The 22,357-nt window shown below is 44.0% G+C and overlaps 2 protein-coding genes across 2 annotated transcripts in view; both read left to right on the top strand.

The window, feature by feature from the left end:
* prkcha (protein kinase C, eta, a) overlaps positions 1-1,985 on the top strand; it is a 53,707-nt gene extending 51,722 nt beyond the window's left edge. The window contains exons 13-14 of the mRNA XM_038967501.1: positions 781-927; positions 1,273-1,985. Coding sequence (XP_038823429.1) covers positions 781-927; positions 1,273-1,419 — 294 coding nt within the window. The 3' untranslated portion in view covers positions 1,420-1,985. The remainder of the gene's footprint in view (positions 1-780; positions 928-1,272) is intronic.
* An 11,515-nt stretch (positions 1,986-13,500) lies between these two features.
* Positions 13,501-22,357, top strand: part of hif1aa (hypoxia inducible factor 1 subunit alpha a) — a 54,149-nt gene continuing 45,292 nt past the window's right edge. The window contains exon 1 of the mRNA XM_038967963.1: positions 13,501-13,856. Within this exon, the coding sequence (XP_038823891.1) occupies positions 13,828-13,856 (29 nt within the window). The 5' untranslated portion in view covers positions 13,501-13,827. The remainder of the gene's footprint in view (positions 13,857-22,357) is intronic.

The following is a 22,357-nucleotide window of genomic DNA, read 5'->3' as shown; positions in this document are numbered from 1 at the left end:
ATCCACGTTTTTTGGTTTGGATAAGTTCTAATCGTCACAGTGGGAACAACATCCTCTATGTACTTCCTGTCACCAAGTCAGTGTATACGTCAATACTATTCTCAGAGGCAACCTGGAACATTTCCCAGTTTGTGTGCTCAAAACAATCTTGAAGCATAGATTTCGTTTGGTCAGACCAACGTTGAACGGTCCTTACCACGGTAGCTTCCTATTTAAATTTCTATATATAGGTGGGAGGAGCAGAATGGAGGTGTGATCTGATTTGCCGAAGGGAGGGCTTTTTTATGTTTCGTTTATTAAATTGACCATAAAACTTAAATCCAAACATGCACATTAGTAAAATCATCGAGGATAACACACAAAGTCTAGGACTTATTTCTATTGTGGTCCTCTTGAGACAAGATGGCTAGGCAAAATCCAACAGTTGCAACACAGTATGACAGCGAGATAGGCTTAGGTTAGGTTTATGTGAGTACGTGGACTCCCCTTCAATACTACCCTGATCAGCTAATTCTGGGCTATCTGGAGTACTAGCGTATTCAAAATGGCATTGAATGAGGGCAGTGGCTAGCACTCTCATGGAGTCCTTATTAAGCAGCTTGGACTTTCTAGCCAAAAACGTAGTCCTGGGCGGGGGAGGGATTTGTAGCCATCACGGAAGGGAGAGTATTAATGTTCTGTTATATTATAAGCCACATTCAAATGATATACTTCATTAACACACTTTATTTTACTTTTATTCACTTCTCATATGCAATTATATTTCTGTTCTCTCCACAGTTCCTGACTAAGAACCCAGCCCGGCGTCTAGGCTGCATGGCGGAAGAGGGCGGGGAGAATGCTGTGACTAGCCACGCCTTCTTCATTGGAATCGACTGGGATAAGCTGAACCGCAGGGAGCTGGAGCCGCCTTTCAAACCCCGCATCGTGAGGCGAACACACACACCTGATACACACACACACACACACACACACACACACACACACACACACACACACACACACACCTGATACACATGATTGATGTCATTACAAACTGTTTACAGTAGATATTACGGTAGAGTTGTAATACCTTCCTATCTTACCATTTATAATACACACCCAGTTTTACTCTCTTAACCATTGAATTACAGTATGGTAGGTAGTGGCCTGGGTTATGAAAGACATGCAAGGTGGTATCTGTTGGCTGTTACCCAAAAGTATTTCCAGGACATCTCACTGATATTTTGTTATTGTACCTCCTTTCCTGTCTAACCAATACTTCACTTTCAGAAAACTGCAGAGGACGTGAACAACTTTGACCCAGACTTCACCCAGGAGGAGCCCACCCTGACGCCCGTTGAGGACCTCCTTCCCTCTGTCAACCAAGACGAGTTTCACAACTTCTCCTTCACTGCTCCTGAGCTGCTGGACGATTAGGGGGCCCTGTGTGACACCCCAGCACCCCCAAACTTCTGTCATACCTCCCCCTTTCTGCCATGGTCCCTTTCACTGTTGACCCCTTTTTCTCTGGTCCTACTGACTTCTACTTCTGCCCAATGGGGAGGCAGTTTGAGTGGAAGAGGCTGACTTCCAGATACATGAGCACTCATGAGGATTCATATGGACTCTTACTGTAGCACTGAAAAACATCTCCAGCTTCTGACATTCTCAATTAAATTCTTGCAGCAGGATTGTTGCGTAATTGCGTCTTGGCACGGTGGGATATGACATCACTGTCTTTTCACTGTGGGATATGACTGACTGGTTCTGTGATGAGACAGAGAGAGGTTGCTCAATGAGGCCAGATTTTAATCAGATATTCTCTATTTTTCCATGCTCGTTGCTGTCACCTTTGGAAAACATGGGACAGTTCTGACTTGTAATCTTGCTCAAAGTGTGTTACTGATCTTTCAGACTAGTTGACTGAAATGCAAAGCAATGTTAATGGCAATTTGTCCGCTGATACAGAAAGATGAATTTCCCTACAGTTACTTCAAGATAAATACAAGCATTTTTTTAACTAATGAGAATTGTGTATCTGTGTCTTTATTAACTTGACATACTTCTTGTTCAATGCTGTGACCATTGGCGATTTTAGCATGTAAATCCTGGTGGACAAACAAAACATTTTTTTTATGCATGCCAGCAAAACCACTACACAACACAACACTAAACAATACATTCATTGCACTATAACGGTGACAAACGGTGCCCACAAACTCTTAGGCCTACATAAAGCTGTACCAACAGCAGAGCTTTCTTTCCAGCACCATGGAGTGAATCGTTACCGCTGCTACACCTGGCTATCAACAGAGTTGTGAAACAGTTCATTCAGTGAAACAGTTCATTCAGCCTCATTTACTGCCTTTAAAAAAAAACATAGCTGATATGTCTGACTTGCTTAAACAAATGTGGTTTCTACTGACATTTGAGATGTACAAACTATGGCATAAGGGAACGATGACCGGATAAGAGGCAATCCGTAATTTCAATGAAGACATTAATTAGCGAGCAAGGACGGGCGTAGTCAATATAACTTTGTTCAGCACTTTTGAAATGTACAGCGACAGAATTCAGAACATGGGCCGTTCTTACAGTATTCTCCCTGTACACCAAGTCAGAACCGTAGGATAAATAAAGGGGGAATAGAAACAGACAATGAAAGCTCTTACAATATTCGATGATTACAGTTCTCTAAAACAGGCTATAGGCTACATGTGCACCACCAAGTCAGAACAGTAGGCTAAGTTATGAGGGGGGAAAGGGACCAAATTATTAGGGTGAGGCACATGGGCTACTAACTGCTTACTACACAACATACTTTCTTGGCTACAGTATACATATCTCCCTGGCATATTACATCATTTATGCAGCAGCATACAATACATTTTTGGACTCACCTTGTTGTTCTGTGCTCACTTGAACAGGAAGGTGGCGCGGCGGTCTTTCTTGTGGGCTCGAGAAAGAGGCCCGAGTTCCCGACTTGGAATTCCAAGTCTAAATTATTTATTGAAGTTCCTTACCAATTGGATATCACGTAATTGGGGAAAAAAGGGGTTCAAACATTTTAAAGGATAAACATTCACATATAACGTCATGGGCCAGAAGTTACAATCTTGTCTCATCGCTGCAACTCCCCTACGGACTCGGCGAAGGTCGAAAGCCAAGCCGCATTGCTTCTTGACACACTGTTCTCTTAACCCGGAAGCCAGCCGCACCAATGTGTCGGAGGAAACACCGTCAAACTGATGACCAAAGGCATCGTGCAGGTGCCCGGCCCGCCACAAGTAGTTGCTAGAGCACAATGAGACAAGGAAATCCTGGCTGACCAAACCCTCCCCTAACCCGGACGACGCTGAGCCAATTGTGCGCCATCCAATGGGTCTCCAGGTCACAGCTGGCTGTGGCACAGCCAGGGATAGAACCCGAGGCTGCAGTCGCGCCTCAGTACTCATTGTCGAATTTGCGTATTCCAACTTGTTTGTGCAATGTTTATGGCCGATGAGCACCGATATGTGACAATGATGAAATTTGCTAGTAGATTGTCGACTTCATTTATGATGATGATTGCTTGTCTGGCTGGCTAGCTAAGATTTTGAAAGTATGATGTTGACATGATCAGTCCAATCAAAGCTACTGTAGATATGTGGCCAATGACCTTGAGCCTTCTTGGATGGGCACTTCTAATGTAAGTCTATGGCAGCACCCAAGGGGCTTGAATATTTGAGCTCTGCCCGTAGATTTTGCGGTAACGTGGTGTCCCCATGAGTGACAGAACACTGAGAACATTACCAACCCCTAGGCTCCGTATTTTCCGCTGGCTGTTCCAGCACCACAGAAAGTACTGAGCTAGGCTAAAACATCTGCATTTTGGAGCTGCCTTACTCAAGAAAGCAAAAAAGAGACCATGTTTGCGTGCAGCTTTTTTTTTTTTTTTTTTACATTGTTTGCAAACTTATATGTGACAGAATATTAAAGCCAAAATAACATGCAAGACAGGCACAAAAAAATGAAATAAGCTAAACAGGTGGGGCTCAAGACAGGTTGGGCTGAATGACGTGTCGCCACTGGCTGTGACTCCAGCACATAAACGATAGCAGGGAAAATGGTACCGTAACCAGAACGGCTGATCTGCTCTATAAAATACTGGAATGACTGCAGAGGGGTCCATGTGAAATAGTTTCTCTGTCCTTCCCGGAAAACACAAACACACACACAGCATATGTTTTACTAACCTTGTGGGGACCTAAAAAACATCCTATTTTCCCTAACCCTAAACTTAACCGTAACTCCTAACCCTAAACCTAACCCCTAAACCTATCCGTAATTCTAACCCTAATTGCAACCATAAACCTAACCTAATCTTAAAATAGCCTTTGTCCTCATGAGGATGAGGGAGAATTTTCCTTGTTTTACTATCCTTGTGGGGACTTTGGGGGATTTCCCATACCCATGAGGATAGTAATACAAACACACACACTCAAACACAATGGAGATAAATGTCAGTCATTTTTGCCTTTCATATCAGACACAGGGATGTGGTCTGAGAAGAGAGAAGGGGGTCTCACACCTCTTGTTTTGTCTCTGTTTTTTAGGAATAAATCTCATCCTGTGCTCTGTCAAATTAAATCAAATTTTATTTGTCACAGGCTTCGTTAGCAACAGGTGTAGACTAACAGTGAAATGCTTACAATGCAGAGAGAAAAAAAGAGAAATAGTAGAATAAATAGAAAAATAATAACACAAGAAATAAATACGCAATGAGTAACGATAACTTGGCTATAAACACGGGCTACCAGTACCGAGTCAAATCAAAATCAAATCAAATTTATTTAGAAAGCCCTTCTTACATCAGCTGATATCTCAAAGTGCTGTACAGAAACCCAGCCTAAAACCCCAAACAGCAAGCAATGCAGGTGTAGAAGCACGGTGGCTAGGAAAAACTCTTTAGAAAGGCCAGAACCTAGGAAGAAACCTAGAGAGGAACCAGGCTATGAGGGGTGGCCAGTCCTCTTCTGGCTGTGCCGGGTGGAGATTATAACAGTACATGTCCGAGATATTCAAATGTTCATAGATGACCAGCAGGGTCAAATAATAATAATCACAGGGGTTGTCAAGGGTGCAACAGATCAGCACCTCAGGTGAAAATGTCAGTTGGCTTTTCATAGCCGATCATTCAGAGTATATCTACCACTCCTGCTGTCTCTAGAGAGTTGAAAACAGCAGGTCTGGGACAGGTAGCATGTCCGGTGAACAGGTCAGGGTTCCATAGACGCAGGCAGAACAGTTGAAACTGGAGCAGCAGCACGGCCAGGTGGACTGGGGACAGCAAGGAGTCATCAGGCCAGGTAGGGCTCAGGCCCTCCGAGAGAGAGAAAGAAAGAATTAGAGAGAGCATACTTAAATTCACACAGGACACCGGATAAAACAGGAGAAATACTCCAGATATAACAGACTGACCCTAGCCCCTCGACACAAACTACTGCAGCATTTAGGATTGTTCTTATTTTCCTCAATTAAGTTGGACAAATAGGAAGATCGAGCAGCAGTGAGGGCTCTTCGATACTGCACAGTCTTTCCAAGCTAGTCGGAAGACTTCCAGTTTGGTGTGGTGTCATTTCCGTTCCAATTTTCTGGAAGCTTGCATCAGAGCTCGGCTATTGTCTGTATACCAGGGAGATAGTTTCTTATGACAAATGTTTTTGGTTTTTAGGGGTGCGACTGCATCTAGGGCAGTGCTTCTCAATTATTTTCTGTTACACCCCCCCCTGGGAAGAAGTAAACGTTTCGCGCCCCCCAACTCCCCCCCGCGACTGTAAATAGTATCATTTGTCTATAAAATTGTTATAAGTACACCTCTGCATAACATTGTATCCTTATTAACATTAAAGAAAAGAAAAAAAGAAAAAAGAAAGAAATATAGATCAACTTACAACAAAGAATAACTTTATTAACATTGTTTTTTAGTCTGTAACAGAAAAGACTTAAAGTGCATCAATTTGCCTGAAATGTAAAAAAATATTCAAGCCTTATTTAAACTGTCATTTTTTTTGACCATTTGATACTGAAAAATTAAATTAAATATAATCAATAAATAATAATAAATTGTCACGAATATCACCGAAGGTGGCTCCCCTTCCCGTTCGGGTGGCGCTCGGCGGTCGTCGTCACCGGCCTACTAGCTGCCACCGATCCTTTTTTCCTTTTTCGTTTGGTTTTGTCTAATTGTTTTCACCTGTTTCTTGTTGGGGTGTTAGGGTGGTGTTATTTAAGTTCGATTAGCCCTCTTGTGTTTGTGCGGGCTTGTTTTCTGTATTGTGAGAGGTGTTCTTGTTTTTTGGGGTTTTCGCTGTCCGGTTTGTTACCAAAGTGTACTTAGGTGGAGTGTATTACGCCTATGGTTGGCGTACCCTTTTGTACCTTTTTTGGTTGGACATTAAAGTGTGTTTTTCCCCGTATCCTTTGCTCTCTGCGCCTGACTCCACACCCATTCACTCTTTGATCGTTACAGAAGCCCGCACCAATATTATGGAGTCAGCAGGAGCAGCGACCACCCCTCTCCCCACGATGGAGGAGCGAGCCCTTCATCACACGTCCATCCTCCATCGCATCAGATCAGCGATGGAGCAGATGATGGAGAGGATGGACCGCTGGGAGAGGAGTGGTCTCCCTACTACCCCTCCAACCCTCCCACCGGCAACGATACCATCTCCTCCAGCGGGATCCGGTACCAGCGCCCTGCGTATTTCGCCTCCGAGGGAGTACGATGGAGCGGCAGCAGGGTGCCAGGGATTCCTTCAGTAAAAAGAAGGTGACCCAATTACCACCCCATCGACAGGGGGATTGTGTGATAAACCTCCAGGTAAACGCTGCACTGCCCAGGAGTCACGTGTATCCTTTGTCCCAGGAGGAGACGTTGGCTATGGAGACATATGTCACGGAAGCTCTGGGACAGGGATACATTCGGCCCTCCATGTCACCCGTCTCCTCGAGTTTCTTTTTTGTGAAGAAAAAGGAGGGTGGTTTGCGTCCGTGTATTGATTATCGAGGTCTCAATTCTATCACGGTGGGGTTTAGTTACCCACTACCTCTCATCGCTACGGCGGTGGAATCATTTCACGGGGCGCGGTTCTTCACAAAACTGGACCTCAGGAGCGCGTATAATCTGGTGCGTATTCGGGAGGGAGATGAGTGGAAAACCACGTTTAGTACCACATCTGGCCATTATGAGTACCTCGTCATGCCGTACGGGTTAAAGAATGCTCCAGCCATCTTTCAATCCTTCGTCGACGAGATTCTCAGAGCCCTGCACGGACAGGGTGTGGTGGTGTATATTGACGATATCTTGATCTACTCCGCCACATGCGCTGCGCATGTGTCTCTGGTGCGCAAGGTTCTTGGGCGACTGCTGGAGCATGACCTGTACGTGAAGGCGGAGAAATGTGAGTTTTCCAAACGAGCCGTTTCCTTCCTGGGTTATCGCATTTCCACCTCGGGGGTGGTGATGGAGTGTGACTGCGTCAAGGCCGTGCGTAATTGGCCGACTCCGACCACGGTAAAAGAGGTGCAGCGGTTCTTAGGGTTTGCCAATTACTACCGGAGGTTTATCCGGGGTTTTGGCCAGGTAGCGGCTCCCATTACCTCACTGCTGAAGGGGGGGCCGGTGCGTTTGCAGTGGTCAGCAGAGGCGGACGGAGCTTTCCGTCGTTTGAAGGCGCTGTTCACCGACGCGCCAGTGTTGGCGCATCCGGACCCTTCTTTGCCGTTCATAGTAGAGGTGGACGCATCCGAGGCTGGGGTTGGAGCCGTGCTCTCACATCGCTCGGGTGCGCCACCGAAGCTCCGCCCCTGTGCTTTTTTTTGGAAGAAGCTCGGGCCGGCGGAGCAAAACTATGATGTGGGGGACAGGGAGTTGTTGGCTGTGGTTAAGGCCCTGAAAGTGTGGAGACATTGGCTTGAGGGGGCTAAGCATCCTTTCCTCATCTGGACTGACCACCGTAACCTGGAGTATATCCGAGCATCTAGGAGACTGAATCCTCGTCAGGCAAGGTGGGCCATGTATTTCACTAGATTTCGATTTACGATCTCGTATCGGCCAGGTTCCCTCAACACTAAGGCCGATGCGCTGTCCCGTCTCTACGACACTGAGGACCGGTCCATCGATCCTACTCCCATCATTCCGGCGGCTAGGCTGGTGGCACCGGTAGTATGGGAGGTGGACGCGGACATCGAGCGGGCGCTAAGGGAGGAACCTGCGCCTCCACAGTGCCCGGAGGGCCGTAGGTAAGTGCCGCTCGCTGTTCGTGATCAATTGATTCGATGGGCTCATAGTCTACCCTCGTCAGGTCACCGGGTATTTCGAGGACAGTGCGAGGTCTTAGGGGGAAGTACTGGTGGCCCACCTTAGTGAGGGACGTGAGATTCTATGTCTCCTCCTGTTCGGTGTGCGCTCAGAGTAAGGCTCCTAGGCACCTGCCACGAGGGAAGTTACAACCCCTCCCCGTTCCACAACGGCCGTGGTCCCATCTATCGGTGGATTTTCTCACTGACCTTCCCCCGTCTCAGGGACACACGACGATCCTGGTCGTTGTGGATCGGTTCTCGAAGTCCTGCCGTCTTATCCCGTTGCCCGGTCTCCCTACGGCCCTACAGGCTCTTTTCACCCATGTCTTCCGGCACTACGAGGTGCCCGAGGACATCGTTTCTGATCGGGGTCCCCAGTTTACCTCCCGAGTGTGGAGGGCATTTATGGAACGTCTGGGGGTCTCGGTCAGCCTGACCTCGGGGTATCACCCGGAGAGTAATGGGCAGGTGGAGAGAGTGAACCAGGAGGTGGGTAGGTTTCTGTGGTCGTATTGCCAGGACCGGCCAGGGGAGTGGGCGAGATACATCCCCTGGGCTGAAATGGCCCAGAACTCACTAAGCCACTCCTCTACCAACATGTCACCGTTTCAGTGCGTGTTGGGGTACCAGCCGGTCCTGGCACCATGGCATCAGAGCCAGACCGAGGCTCCTGCGGTGGAGGAGCAGCGCTCTAAGGAGACATGGAGGGCCGTCCAGGAGTCATTACGTCAGGCGAGTCGATGGCAGAAGAGGAGCGCTGACCGTCACCGCAGTGAGGCCCCCGTGTTTGCACCGGGGGACAGGGTCTGGCTCTCGACCCGAAACCTGCCCCTCCGCTTGCCCTGCCGGAAGCTGTGCAATGCCTCAGGCCTCATTAAGGGGCCTAGTGAGCTGAGCATAATAATAAATAAAAAGATACTAGTAATACTTTTTAAAAAATATATAAGTTCTCCGCTTGAGCCCCCCCGACAAACGACCCGCTGTCGTGGGCTGCATCACTCGAATTCTGTTTTGGTTCAGCAGCAGCAAAATCTGCAGAAAGGTACAAATTTGCAAAGTAAATGGCTAGAGAGTGGGGTTTTTCCCAGGATAAAGAGGCTACATTGTTTACTAAAAATGCCCCCAAAAAAGTAAATGAATCCATACAGCTGAATAATAATTCATAATAGACCATAATTTATTTCCATACATACAGTTTTCTCATAATAGTAGAAACAAGTGTCATTAATCACCCACAGACTGATTCATAATAATAGACTATTCCACCCTGACAGAGTTCCTGTGCATTGTTTCACTCAATATGGTTGCAAATGTGACTTTCATTGAAATTAAGCTCCAGCAAAGAGGAGCTTTCAGAGCGGGGCAGAGAAAAAGAAAGAAGATTTAATTTGAACAGAATAAGTACCTAAGTTAACTAATTTCTTTAGTAAAAAGACAGGTGCTGCTGATAATACTGGCATCCTTGAGGCAGAGGCAGAGGACATCCATGTATAACCCATGTATCTGATGATGTCTGGCCTAAAAGAGTATGGCATGTCATACTCCATTTGACTAGCCAGCATCAGATACAGTGACTTGCAAAAGTATTCATCCCCCTGGCGTTTTTCCTATTTTGTTGCATTACAACCTATAATTTAAATGGATTTTTATTTGGATTTCATGTAATGGACATACACAGAATAGTCCAAATTGGTGAAGTGAAATTGAAAAAATAAAAAAACAAAAAGTGGTATGTGCATATGTATTCACCCCTTTTGCTATGAAGCCACTAAACAAGATCTAGTGCAACCAATTACCTTCAGAAGTCACATAATTAGTTACATAAAGTCCACCTGTGTGCAATCTAAGTGTCACATGATCTGTCACATGATCTCAGTATATATACATCTATTCTGAAAGGCCCTGGCACCATGGCATCAGAGCCAGACCGAGGCTCCTGAGTCTAAGCAAGGGGCACCACCAAGCAAGCGGCACCATGAAGACCAAGGAGCTCTCAAAACAGGTCAGGGACAAAGTTGTGGAGAAGTACAGATCAGGATTGGGTTATAAAAGAAAATCTGAAACTTTGAACATCCCACGGAGCACCATTAAATCCATTATAATTTTTTTAAGAATATGGCATCACAACAAACCTGCCAAGAGAGGGATGCCCACCAAAACACACGGACCAGGCAAGTAGGGCATTAATCAGAGAGGCAACAAAGAGACCAAAGATAACCCTGAAGGTGCGGCAAAGCTCCAGAGCAGAGATTGAAGTATCTGTTCATAGGACCACTTTAAGCCTTACACTCCACAGAGCTGGGCTTTATGGAAGTGTGGCCAGAAAAAAGCCACTGCTTAAAGAAAAAAAAAGCAAACACATTTGGTGTTTGCCAAAAGGCATGTGGGAGACTCCCCAAACATATGGAAGAAGGTACTCTGGTCAGATGAGACTAAAATGTAGCTTTTTGGCCATCAAGGAAAACGCTATGTCTGGCGTAAACCCAACACCTCTCATTACCCCGAGAACACCATCCCCACAGTGAAGCATGGTGGTGGCAGCATCATGCTGTGGGGATGTTTTTCATCGGCAGGGACTGGGAAACTGGTCAGAATAGAAGGAATGATGGATGGTGCTAAATACAGGGAAATTCTTGAGGGAAACCTGTTTCCGTCTTCCAGAGATTTGAGACTGAGACAGAGGTTCACCTTCCGGCAGGACAATGACCCTAAGCATACTGCTAAAGCAACACCCGAGTGGTTTAAGGGGAAACATTTTAAATGTCTTGGAATGGCCTAGTCAAAGCCCAGACCTCAATCCAATTGAGAATCGGTGGTATGACTTAAAGATTGCTGTACACCAGTGGAACCCATCCAACTTGAAGGAGCTGGAGCAGTTTGCCTTGAAGAATGGGCAAAAATTCCAGTGGCTAGATGTGCCAAGCTTATAGAGACATGCCCCAAGAGACTTGCAGCTGTAATTGCTGCAAAAGGTGGCTGTACAAAGTATTGACTTTGGGGGGTGAATAGTTATGCAAGCTCAAGTTTTCTGTTATGTTTGTTTCACAAGAAAAAATATTTAGCATCTTCAAAGTGGTAGGCATGTTGTGTAAATCAAATGATACAAACCCCCCAAAAATCAATTTTAATTCCAGGTTGTAATGCAAAAAAATAAGAAAAATGCCAAGGGGGTTGAATACTTTCGCAAGCCACTTGGGCTACATAATGTAAGGCAGTGGGGCGCTGTTTTGTCTAGCTCGGATGCTTTCTCCGGTGACATAGTTTTAGCCATTTCGTATTGAAGGAAAGTTGGCGGGTGCACAGTGCACTGTTCAGATGCTGGAATTATTTTGGATGAACGTGCGAAGGAAACCTACTTTTTTGACAATCAGATAAAAACATCATGACTGGTTGTGTTATGGCACATTATAAGGTAATACGTTTGTACAGTTAATTAAATAAATAACATCGCTTTACTATAAAACCGCCTTCGTCCAACCATGGCAATTTGAGCACTGGTGTGGACATTGGGTTAAACCACTTGACTCTTTGCCTGTATTTGTTTACCTCTCCATGCCTTTCAGTCCAGCAGCTTTTCCCGAGGCCTCGTCTGATTGGATCAGTGGAGGCTGGTGGGAGGAGCTATAGGAAGTTGGGCTCATTGCAATGGCTGGAATGGAATAAATGGAACAGAGTGAAGCCTTTGGTTTCCATATGTTTGATACTGTTCCATTTACTCCATTCGAGCTATTACAATTAGCTAGTCCTCCTATAGCTCCTCCCATCAGCTGCCCCTGGAGTGGATAGACATATGACCCTTGTCCAAACTGCCATTATACACTAGCTCTGATTGCTGCAGGCAGAGACTCTGCAGCGGCTGATTGGATCTGTTTACTTCCTCTGTCCTGGCTGATTGACGATCTTTAGGGGACTATTCAAACTGGCTAAAAGCATTATTGCTGCCCCCACACAGCAAATTACATGGTTGAAACAGGACTACTTTCATGTTTGGGGCCACTTGTAGTATTTGAGCCTCAGTATTCCCTCATTTCTCTAACGGATAGCCACATATTCCAAGAAACACATCTGCAGCTTTCCAGGCAGCAAAAAGAAAATCAAACTTATAATGAGACATGAATTTCAACACATCCTCAGTGGTGCAAAGAAAGCCCTCAACTGTTTTTGGTAATATTTACTGGGAAAGAGTTTGAGTTTGGAGTGGTAATACTGATATAACCCCCACTCTTGAACCATAGGCCTACAATTTTTGGTAAAAAATGTCTAATTTCTCATTGTAAAAGGGAAACGCTCATGTTTTATTATTTTGTGTAGATTGAACTGAGATTGTTTGATGTTAGTCTTTCATTGAATTTGAAAGGGAACTGACGTACGGCCTGGTAAATGTGTCATGCTTACATTTTAATAATAGCAGTTCAGTCAACTTGGTGTAAAGGAGGGAAATCAAACAAATGGAATGTACAGTACCATAGAGCTCGTGCGCGCCCGCCGGTGGAGAGGCATGTGATTGTGGCGCTCCAGAAAAGACAAAGAAGAAATGTGAGGGGACAGTTTCTCTGGGGGAGATAAGCAAATACAACCAATATTTATGTTTATTTGTTTTCCCTTTTGTACTTTATCTATTTGCACATCGTTACAACACTGTATATAGACATAATATGACATTTGAAATGTCTTTATTATTTTGGAACTTCTGTGAGTGTAATGCTCATTTTTATTGTTTTATTTCACTTTTGTTTATTATCTACTTCACTTGCTTTGGCAATGTTAACATATGTTTCCCATGTCAATAAATCCCTTAAATGTAATTGAAATTGAATTGATAACCAGCTGATCACCTAGCCACAGAGTTTCTAAAACCAGAGGAGCGACATCGTGAGACTTCCGGGAACCAGGCCGTGGTTTGAGAAGTCAATGAAAGAAGTGAAAAATTATTCGTTTAGTTGTTCATTTTCTCGAAATCTAAAGGCACAACCTAGATTCGAGCCAATGTCTTAAGTAGTTAAACATGTTATTACTCCAACCTCGTGAAAGTGACAAACAGACACGTTTTCATTTTCGTCAAAAGGAATTGACGGTCTGCACATGCGCATTTGAGCGCGAGACGACCCTTAGACCCGTAATGACATGTTTCTACGCATGAATTTAGCTTGCCAACAAGTGTGATCGGGGATTTCTATTGGAGAAGCAGTTTCTACCTATCTTACTGTACGGTGTTTGACCTAGCTGCTCAGCTAACTAGATGCAACGTTGTTCCAAGCAACCGGTAGCGTGGCACCTCATGCTATTTCGAAGGAATTAAAATACATTCTTCTGCACTCATGTTTTGACTTTCAGCGATGGAGGCTTGACCTCTCCTGATTGCATTTATCAACAATTTATGGAAACATAAATTACGGATTTAATTTGAATAGCTACGTGAATTTTCGCTTGTTTTTGTACGGGCCCGAAACACAGTTTGTTATCTTCTTGGCTGAGGCTCAAAATAAGTCCGTCGTCCTTAAAATGAACACAGTTGTCCCAGAAAAGAAAAGGTACGTTAGCCTCTAGTAATCTAGTCGATTATCTAGCTGTAATGTGTTGTTTCGTTCTGCTTGGTTTAGATTTTGACGTGTTTGCGTAACTAGTTAGCTAGCCTAGCCAGCTACAGTAAATGTTAGAGACGACTCGATATTTTAATTTCTAGAACTAACGTTAGCTAGCTAGGCGGTTAACTACTAAACTAACTACATAGCTAGCTAACTTTTAATAAGGCTCCCGTAAATAAGTGGCACAGACAGCCAGTGTGTTAAAAGGTCGCGAGATATGGGTCCACTTGCTGTCACTTGACTTGCCCTGTTGCCCATCATGCACAGGAATGATAGTGAGAGCTTGTTTTGAGGTGCTGAATGCAGATTATGAACTTTGAGGAATTGTTGAAACGTGTCTTTGAGGTTTTCAAATGCTGAGTCAAGAACAGGCAAGAAAGCCAGGTATGTCAACTCCATTCTCTTGTCTCCCATTTTCTGGCCTTCATTGTAAAGGTGTTGAAATGTATTGGAAGATGTGGTTAGTGGTATAATACTCAGAATTCAATTAAAACTGTTTGGCGCCTCTATCATTTAGATGGTTTAGTTGCCATAGGCCAATGTAGAGGTATCAGTGTGAACCAAGGTAGGCTGTTATGGGAGGCTGCTACTGTTGTTGTTACAGTGTAACATTCTATGGGACTATGTGGGCAGAATTTAGACATTTATACTAATGTAGGTTGAGGTTTGCCTCAGTGAGGGAGCTTTTATTTGTTGCCAAATACCTTACTTAAAACTGCTGAAATGAATCTAACGTAGTGCTTTGTTCTCTATGCCTACTTTCACAACAATTTCACACTGCTTTGTCCGCAGGTTCTTATACCAAAACAGAAATCAAAACCATTGCAAAAAGTATGAAGGTTAATTTAAAGTTATAGTGTTTGCCATTCCACGGATTGCTGTGACCTTGTTATTTCTGTATCACGTCTTAATCACTGAGAGCCTGACGTCAGTGGGAGTTCCTGGCATAAAGTGTGTGTGTGGCAATTCACTAGTTGCCAGGAAAGGCCATTAATTGACACTTTCTTTGTGTATAGGCCAAATTTAAGTAAAAAGCCTGTCCACTGAACAAAACATCTATTTAAGATAGCATTTTTGTGTGCATGTATGGGTCTTTCATGATCCATGGGCTTTTTGCACAACTGTGGTCTTAAATATATTTTCTGGCATAGGGCTAGCTTCAAGGCGCTGACAGACAGCTAGCGGCGGACAGGGTGTTAGACATGTCAGTCAAGCATTCCGACTTGTCACGTTGTGCTTATATATATACACACTTTTTAAATATTTGTATGTGCATTTGGAAAGTATTCAGACCCCTTGACTTTATCCACATTTTGTTACGTTACAGCCTTATTCTAAAATGGATTCAATTAATGGTTTTCCTCATCCATGTTGTGACATTTTGTACTTGCATCTCCTCATGAGGAACAAGTTTTCCATAAGGACCTATAAGCTTGTCCCATTACATACAGTGAGGGTAAAAATACCCATTACTACACACATAGTAAAAAAAAATGTATTGCGCGTATCTACCGACAGCCTGTACAGGTCCGGAAAGATACATCTGTTATTTTTGTTTTATTCTGCTTGCAAACACGCTGGATGATTCAGAATCCATTGAAGAGCTTGAACGATTCATTGACGAGAGATACTTACGAGCTCAAAGAAACATGTTGCTGGTTTCGGAGGATTCAAGCACTGTTAAGGACAGCAAACCCAATAAACAATCCAAAGCCAAGTTGGCCAAGCAGTATCAACGATGGCACCAAACCATCCCCAAACAAGAGGAAGTGTGTGGGGAGGTTCACTGATATGGATGTTAACTTGTTAAAATCCATCAATGAAAGGGTTGCAAACTTGATATCTTGGATATAAACTCGGCAAAAAAGAAAAGTCCTCTCACTGTAAACTGCGTTTATTTTTATCAAACTTAACATGTGTAAATATTTGTATGAACATACGATTCAACAACTGAGACAAACTGAAGAAGTTCTACAGATGTGACTAACAGAAATGGAATAATGTGTCACTGAAAAAAGGGGGGGTCAAAATCAAAAGTAACAGTATCTGGTGTGGCCACCAGCTGCATTAAGTACTGCAGTGCATCTCCTCCTCATGGATTGCACCAGATTTGCCAGTTCTTGCTGTGAGACGTTACCCCACTCTTCCACCAAGGCACCTGCAAGTTCCCGGACATTTCTGGGGGGAATGGCCCTAGCCCTCACCAACAGGTCCCAGACGTGCTCAATGGGATTGAGATCCGGACTCTTTGCTGGCCATGGCAGAACACTGACATTCCTGTCTTGCAGAGAACGAGCAGTATGGCTGGTGGCATTGTCATGCTGAAGGGTTATGTCAGGTGATGCTGTGACACACCGCCCCAGACCATGACGGAACCACCTCCAAATCGATCCCGCTCCAGAGTACAGGCCTCGGCGTAACGCTCATTCCTTCTACGAGAAACGCGAATCCGACCATCACCCCTGGTGAGACAAAACCGCGACTCGTCAGTGAAGAGCACTTTTTGCCTGTCTGGTCCAGCCACGGTGGGTTTGTGCCCATAGGCGACGTTGTTGCCGGTGATGTCTGGTGAGGACCTGCCTTACAACAGGCCTACAAGCCCTCAGTCCAGCCTCTCTCAGCCTATTGTGGACAGTTTGAGCACTGATGGAGGGATTGTACGTTCCTGGTGTAACTCGGGCTGTTGTTGTTGCCATACTGTACCTGTCCCGCAGGTGTGGTGTTCGGATGTACCGATCCTGTGCAGGTGGTGTTACACGTGGTCTGCTGCTGCGAGGACGATCAGCTGTCCGTCCTGTATCCCTGTAGTGCTGTCTTGGGCGTCTCACGGTACGGACATTGCAGTTTATTGGCCTGGCCACATCTGCAGTCCTCATGCCTCCTTGCAGCATGCCTAAGGCACGTTCACACAGATGAGCAGGGACCCTGGACATCTTTCTTTTTGGTGTTTTTCAGAGTCAGTAGAATAGCCTCTTTAGTGTCCTAAGTTTTCATAACTGTGACCTTAACTGCCTATCGTCTGTAAGCTGTTAGTGTCTTAACGACCGTTCCACAGGTGCATGTTCATTAATTGTTTATGGTTCATTGAACAAGCATGGGAAACGGTGTTTAAACCCTTTACAATGAAGACCTGTGAAGTTATTTGTTTTTTATGATTTATCTTTGAAAGACAGGGTCCTGAAAAAGGGACGTTTTTTCTTTTTTTGCTGAGTTTATTACGAGAGGACATTAATGCATTGTGTGCCAGTCTAGAATTCAGCCGATGTCAGATTGATGATCTAAGGAAAGAGAACACGAAGCTGAAAGGTACTGCAAACTCTGTTCATGGCACGGTGGAGGTGGTGCAAAGGGAGAACAAACAGCTTAAAGAAACTTTGCTTGATGTACGGTGTTGATCAATGCGGGACAATCTTTTCAGGGCTATCGGAGAATGACAACAGCAGAAGCTGTGACACTGTCCGAGACTTTGTTAACTCAACTGAAACTGCCCACAGATGTTGTGCTTAATGTCACTTTCTCAAGGGTCCATAGAATGGGTAAGGCCTCTGGGAATAGGCCACGGGCTATTATTGCATCTTTTGACAATTTTAAGCTAAAGGAAATGTTGACGAGCAGGGGCAGAGAACTCAAACACTGATTTTACAATGGATGGTCACTTCCCCATGGAGATCAATGAAAGGAGAAAAAAAACATCCCATCATGAAGGAAAAGCGTTGCCTCAATCAATGAGTCTCCATGGTGATGGATACACTTTACATCAACGGGCAACTGTATCGGAACTCTAGAGTAACTCCCTGGCTATTTTAATTCAATGTTCAAATCTGAATTGTTGTAGTGTATCATGACTTCAACTATAACGAAGACATGCTCTCTTGATCTCTACTTGACATGGAAATGGTTGCAAAAAACTCTGGTTAATGTACAGTTGAAATCGGAAGTTTACATACACCTTCGCCAAATACATTTAATCTCAGTTTTTCACAATTCCTGACATTTTAATCCAAGTAAATATTCCCTGTCTTAGGTGTTAGGATCACAACTTTATTTTTAAGAATGTGGAATGTCAGAATAATAGTAGAGAATGATTTATTTCAGCTTTTATTTCTTTCATCACATTCCCAGTGGGTCAGAAGTTTACATACACTCAATTAGTATTTGGTAGCATTGCCTTTTAAATTGTTAAACTTGGGTCAAATGTTTCGGGTAGCCTTCCACAAGCTTCCCACAATAAGTTGGGTGAATTTTGGCCCATTCCTTCTGATAGAGCTGGTGTAACTGAGTCAGGTTTGTAGGCCTCCTTGCTCGCACACGCTTTTTCAGTTCTGCCCACAAATGTTCTATAGGATTGAGGTCAGGGCTTTGTGATGGCCACTCCAATACCTTGACTCTGTTGTCCTTAACCTCTCTGCGAACAGATCCCTTTAGCGGGATCATTTCCCTAAACAACCGCTGAATTGCAGGGCGCCAAATTCAAAAATATTACTAAAAATATTTATAATCACGCAATCACAAGTGAAATATACCAAAACACAGCTTAGCTTGTTGTTAGTCCACCTATCGTGTCAGATTTTGAAAATATGCTTTACAGAGAAAGAAATCCAAGCTTTTGTGAGTGTATCAATCAATGCTACAACAGCTAGCCCCAAATTAGCATGGTCACGAAAGTCAGAAAAGCAATACATTTTATCGCTTACCTTTGATAATCTTTGGATGTTTGCACTCACGAGACTCCCAGTTACACAACAAATGTTCTTTTTGTTCGATAAATATTACTTTTATAACAAAAAAACGCCATTTGGGTTGCGCGTTATGTTAAGAAAAATACAGCCTCGTTCCGTTCAACGAAAATTCCAAAAAGTATCCGTAATGGTCGTAGAAACATGTCAAATGTTTTTTTATAATCAATCCTCAGGTTGTTTTTAACAAACATAATCGATAATATTTCAACCGGACTGTAACCTATTCAATAAGAGAGAAAAGGAAAATTGAGAGCGCCCCTCTCGCGCGCAGGAACTATTCAGAGGACACCTGACTACTTTTGAAAAATCTCGTTCATTTTTCAAAAGAAAAGCCTGAAACTATGTCTAAAGCCTGGTCACAGCCTGAGGAAGCCATTGGAAAATGAATCTGGTTGATACCCTTTTAAATGGAAGAAAGACTGGCCAGGAAACACAGATTCATATTTTTTTTTATCACTTCCGGGTTAGATTTTCTCAGGTTTTCGCCTGCAGAATCAGTTTTGTTATACTCACAAACAATATTTTGACAGTTTTGGAAACTTTGGAGTGTTTTCTATCCTAATCTGTAAATTATATGCATATTCTACGATCTGGACCTGAGAAATAGTCCGTTTACATAGTTAACGTTATTTAAAAAAATAAAAAAGCGTCAAGAAGTTAAGCCATTTAGCCACAACTTTGGAAGTATGCTTGGGGTCATTGTCCATTTGGAAGACCCATTTGCGACCAAGCTTTAACTTCCTGACTGATGTCTTGAGATGTTGCTTCAATATATCCACATACTTTTCCTCCCTCGTGATGCCATCTATTTTGTGAAGTGCACCAGTCCCTCCTGCAGCAAAGCACCCCCACAAGATGATGCTGCCACCCCGTGCTTCAGGTTATGTTGACATAGGACTCCTTTTACTGTGGGTATAGATACTTTTGTACCTGTTTCCTCCAGCATCTTCACAAGGTCCTTTGCTTTTGTTCTGGGATTGATTTGCACTTTTCGCACCAACGTACGTTCATCTCTAGGAGACAGAACGCGTCTCCTTCCTGAGCGGTGTGACGGCTGCGTGGTCCCATGGTGTATATACTTGCATACTATTGTTTGTACAGACGAACATGGTACCTTCAGGCGTTTGGAAATTGCACTCAAGGATGAACCAGACTAGTGGGAGGTCTACAATTATTTTTCTGAGGTCTTGGCTGATTTCTTTTGATTTCCCCATGATGTCAAGCAAAGAGGCACTGCGTTTGAAGGTAGGCCTTGAAATACATCCACAGGTACACCTCCAATTGACTCAAATGATGTCAATTCGCCTATCAGAAGCTTCTAAAGCCATGACATAATTTTCTGGAATTTTCCAAGCTGTTTAAAACGCACAGTCAACTTAGTGTATGTAAACTTCTGACCCACTGGAATTGTGATACAGTGAATTATAAGTTAAATAATCTGTCTGTAAACAATTGTTGGAAAAATTACTTGTGTCATACACAAAGTAGATGTCCTAACCGACTTGCCAAAACTATAGTTGGTTTAAAATAAATTTGTGGAGTGGTTGAAAAACGAGTTTTAATGACTCCAACCTAAGTGTATGTAAACTTCCGACTTCAACTGTATGTAGTCTTCCTAACAAAATACATAAGGTTTTTAACTTGGTCAACATAAGTAATATTAATATTTTAGCTTTGACCGAAACACATTTAGATGCATCTGTAAATGATGAGCAAATTATTTTTTTAAATTTTTATTTCACCTTTTATTTAACCAGGTAGGAAAGTTGAGAACAAGTTGTCATTTACAATTGCGACCTGCCCAAGATAAAGCAAAGCAGTTCGACACATACAACAACACAGAGTTACACATGGAGTAAAACAAACATACAGTCAATAATACAGTAGAAAAATAAGTCTATATACAATGTGAGGTTAGATAAGGGAGGTGAAGGCAAAAAAAGGCCATGGTGGCGAAGTAAATACAATATAGCAAGTAAAACACTGGAATGGTTGATTTGCAGTGGAAGAATGTGCAAAGTAGAGATAGAAATAATGGGGTGCAAAGGAGCAAAATAAATAAATACAGTAGGGAAAGAGGTAGTTGTTTGGGCTAAATTATAGATGGGCTATGTGCAGGTGCAGTAACCTGTGAGCTGCTCTGACAGCTGGTGCTTAAAGCTAGTGAGGGAGATAAGTGTTTCCAGTTTCAGAGATTTTTGTAGTTCGTTCCAGTCATTGGCAGCAGAGAACTGGAAGGAGAGGCGGCCAAAGTAGGAATTGGCTTTGGGGGTGACCAGAGAGATATACCTGCTGGAGCGTGTGCTACAGGTGGGTGCTGCTATGGTGACCAGCGAGCTGAGATAAGGGGGGACTTTACCTAGCAGGGTCTTGTAGATGACCTGGAGCCAGTGGGTTTGGCGACGAGTATGAAGCGAGGGCCAGCCAACGAGAGCGTACAGGTCGCAGTGGTGGGTAGTATATGGGCCTTTGGTGACAAAACGGATGGCACTGTGATAGACTGCATCCAATTTATTGAGTAGGGTATTGGAGGCTATTTTATAAATGACATCGTCGAGGATTGGTAGGATGGTCAGTTTTACAAGGGTATGTTTGGCAGCATGAGTGAAGGATGCTTTGTTGCGGAATAGGAAGCCAATTCTGGATTTAACTTTGGATTGGAGATGTTTGATGTGAGTCTGGAAGGAGAGTTTACAGTCTAACCAGACACCTAGAATATGTGGACAATTACAAATACCTAAGTCAGACCCGTCTAGAGTAGTGATGTTGGACAGACGGGCAGGTGCAGGCAGCGATCGGTTGAAGAGCATGCATTTAGTTTTAATTGTATTTAAGAGCAATTGGAGGCTACGGAAGGAGAGTTGAATGGCATTGAAGCTCGTCTGGAGGGTTGTTAACACAGTGTCCAAAGAAGGGCCAGAAGTATACAGAATGGTGTCGTCTGCGCAGAGGTGGATCAGAGACTCACCAGCAGCAAGAGCGACATCATTGATGTATACAGAAAAGAGAGTCGATCCAAGAATTGAACCCTGTGGCACCCCCATAGAGACTGCCAGAGGCCCGGACAACAGACCCTCCGATTTGACACACTGAACTCCTCTATCAGAGAAGTAGTTTGTGAACCAGGCGAGGCAATCATTTGAGAAACCAAGGCTGTCGAGTCTGCCGATGAGGATGTGGTGATTGACAGAGTCGAAAGCCTTAGCCAGGTCAATGAATACGGCTGCACAGTATTGTTTCTTATCGATGGCGGTTAAGATATCGTTTAGGACCTTGAGCGTGGCTGAGGTGCACCCATGACCAGCTCTGAAACCAGATTTCATAGCGGAGAAGGTATGGTGGGATTCGTAATGGTCGGTAATCTGTTTGTTGACTTGGCTTTCGAAGACCTTAGAAAGGCAGGGTAGGATAGATATAGGTCTGTAGCAGTTTGGGTCAAGAGTGTCCCCCCCTTTGAAGAGGGGGATGACCGCAGCTGCTTTCCAATCTTTGGGAATCTCAGACGACACGAAAGAGAGGTTGAACAGGCTAGTAATAGGGGTGGCAACAATTTCAGCAGATAAATTTAGAAAGAAAGGGTCCAGATTATCTAGCCCAGCTGATTTGTAGGGGTCCAGATTTTGCAGCTCTTTCAGAACATCATCTGACTGGATTTGGGAGAAGGAGAAATGGGGAAGGCTTGGGCGAGTAGCTGTGGGGGGTGCAGTG

Source organism: Salvelinus namaycush, chromosome 28 (genome assembly GCF_016432855.1).
Source record: "Salvelinus namaycush isolate Seneca chromosome 28, SaNama_1.0, whole genome shotgun sequence".
Classification (NCBI taxonomy): Eukaryota; Metazoa; Chordata; class Actinopteri; order Salmoniformes; family Salmonidae; genus Salvelinus; species Salvelinus namaycush.
Note: the sequence above shows the minus strand (reverse complement) of the source record. Positions and strands in the feature narration are given on the sequence as shown.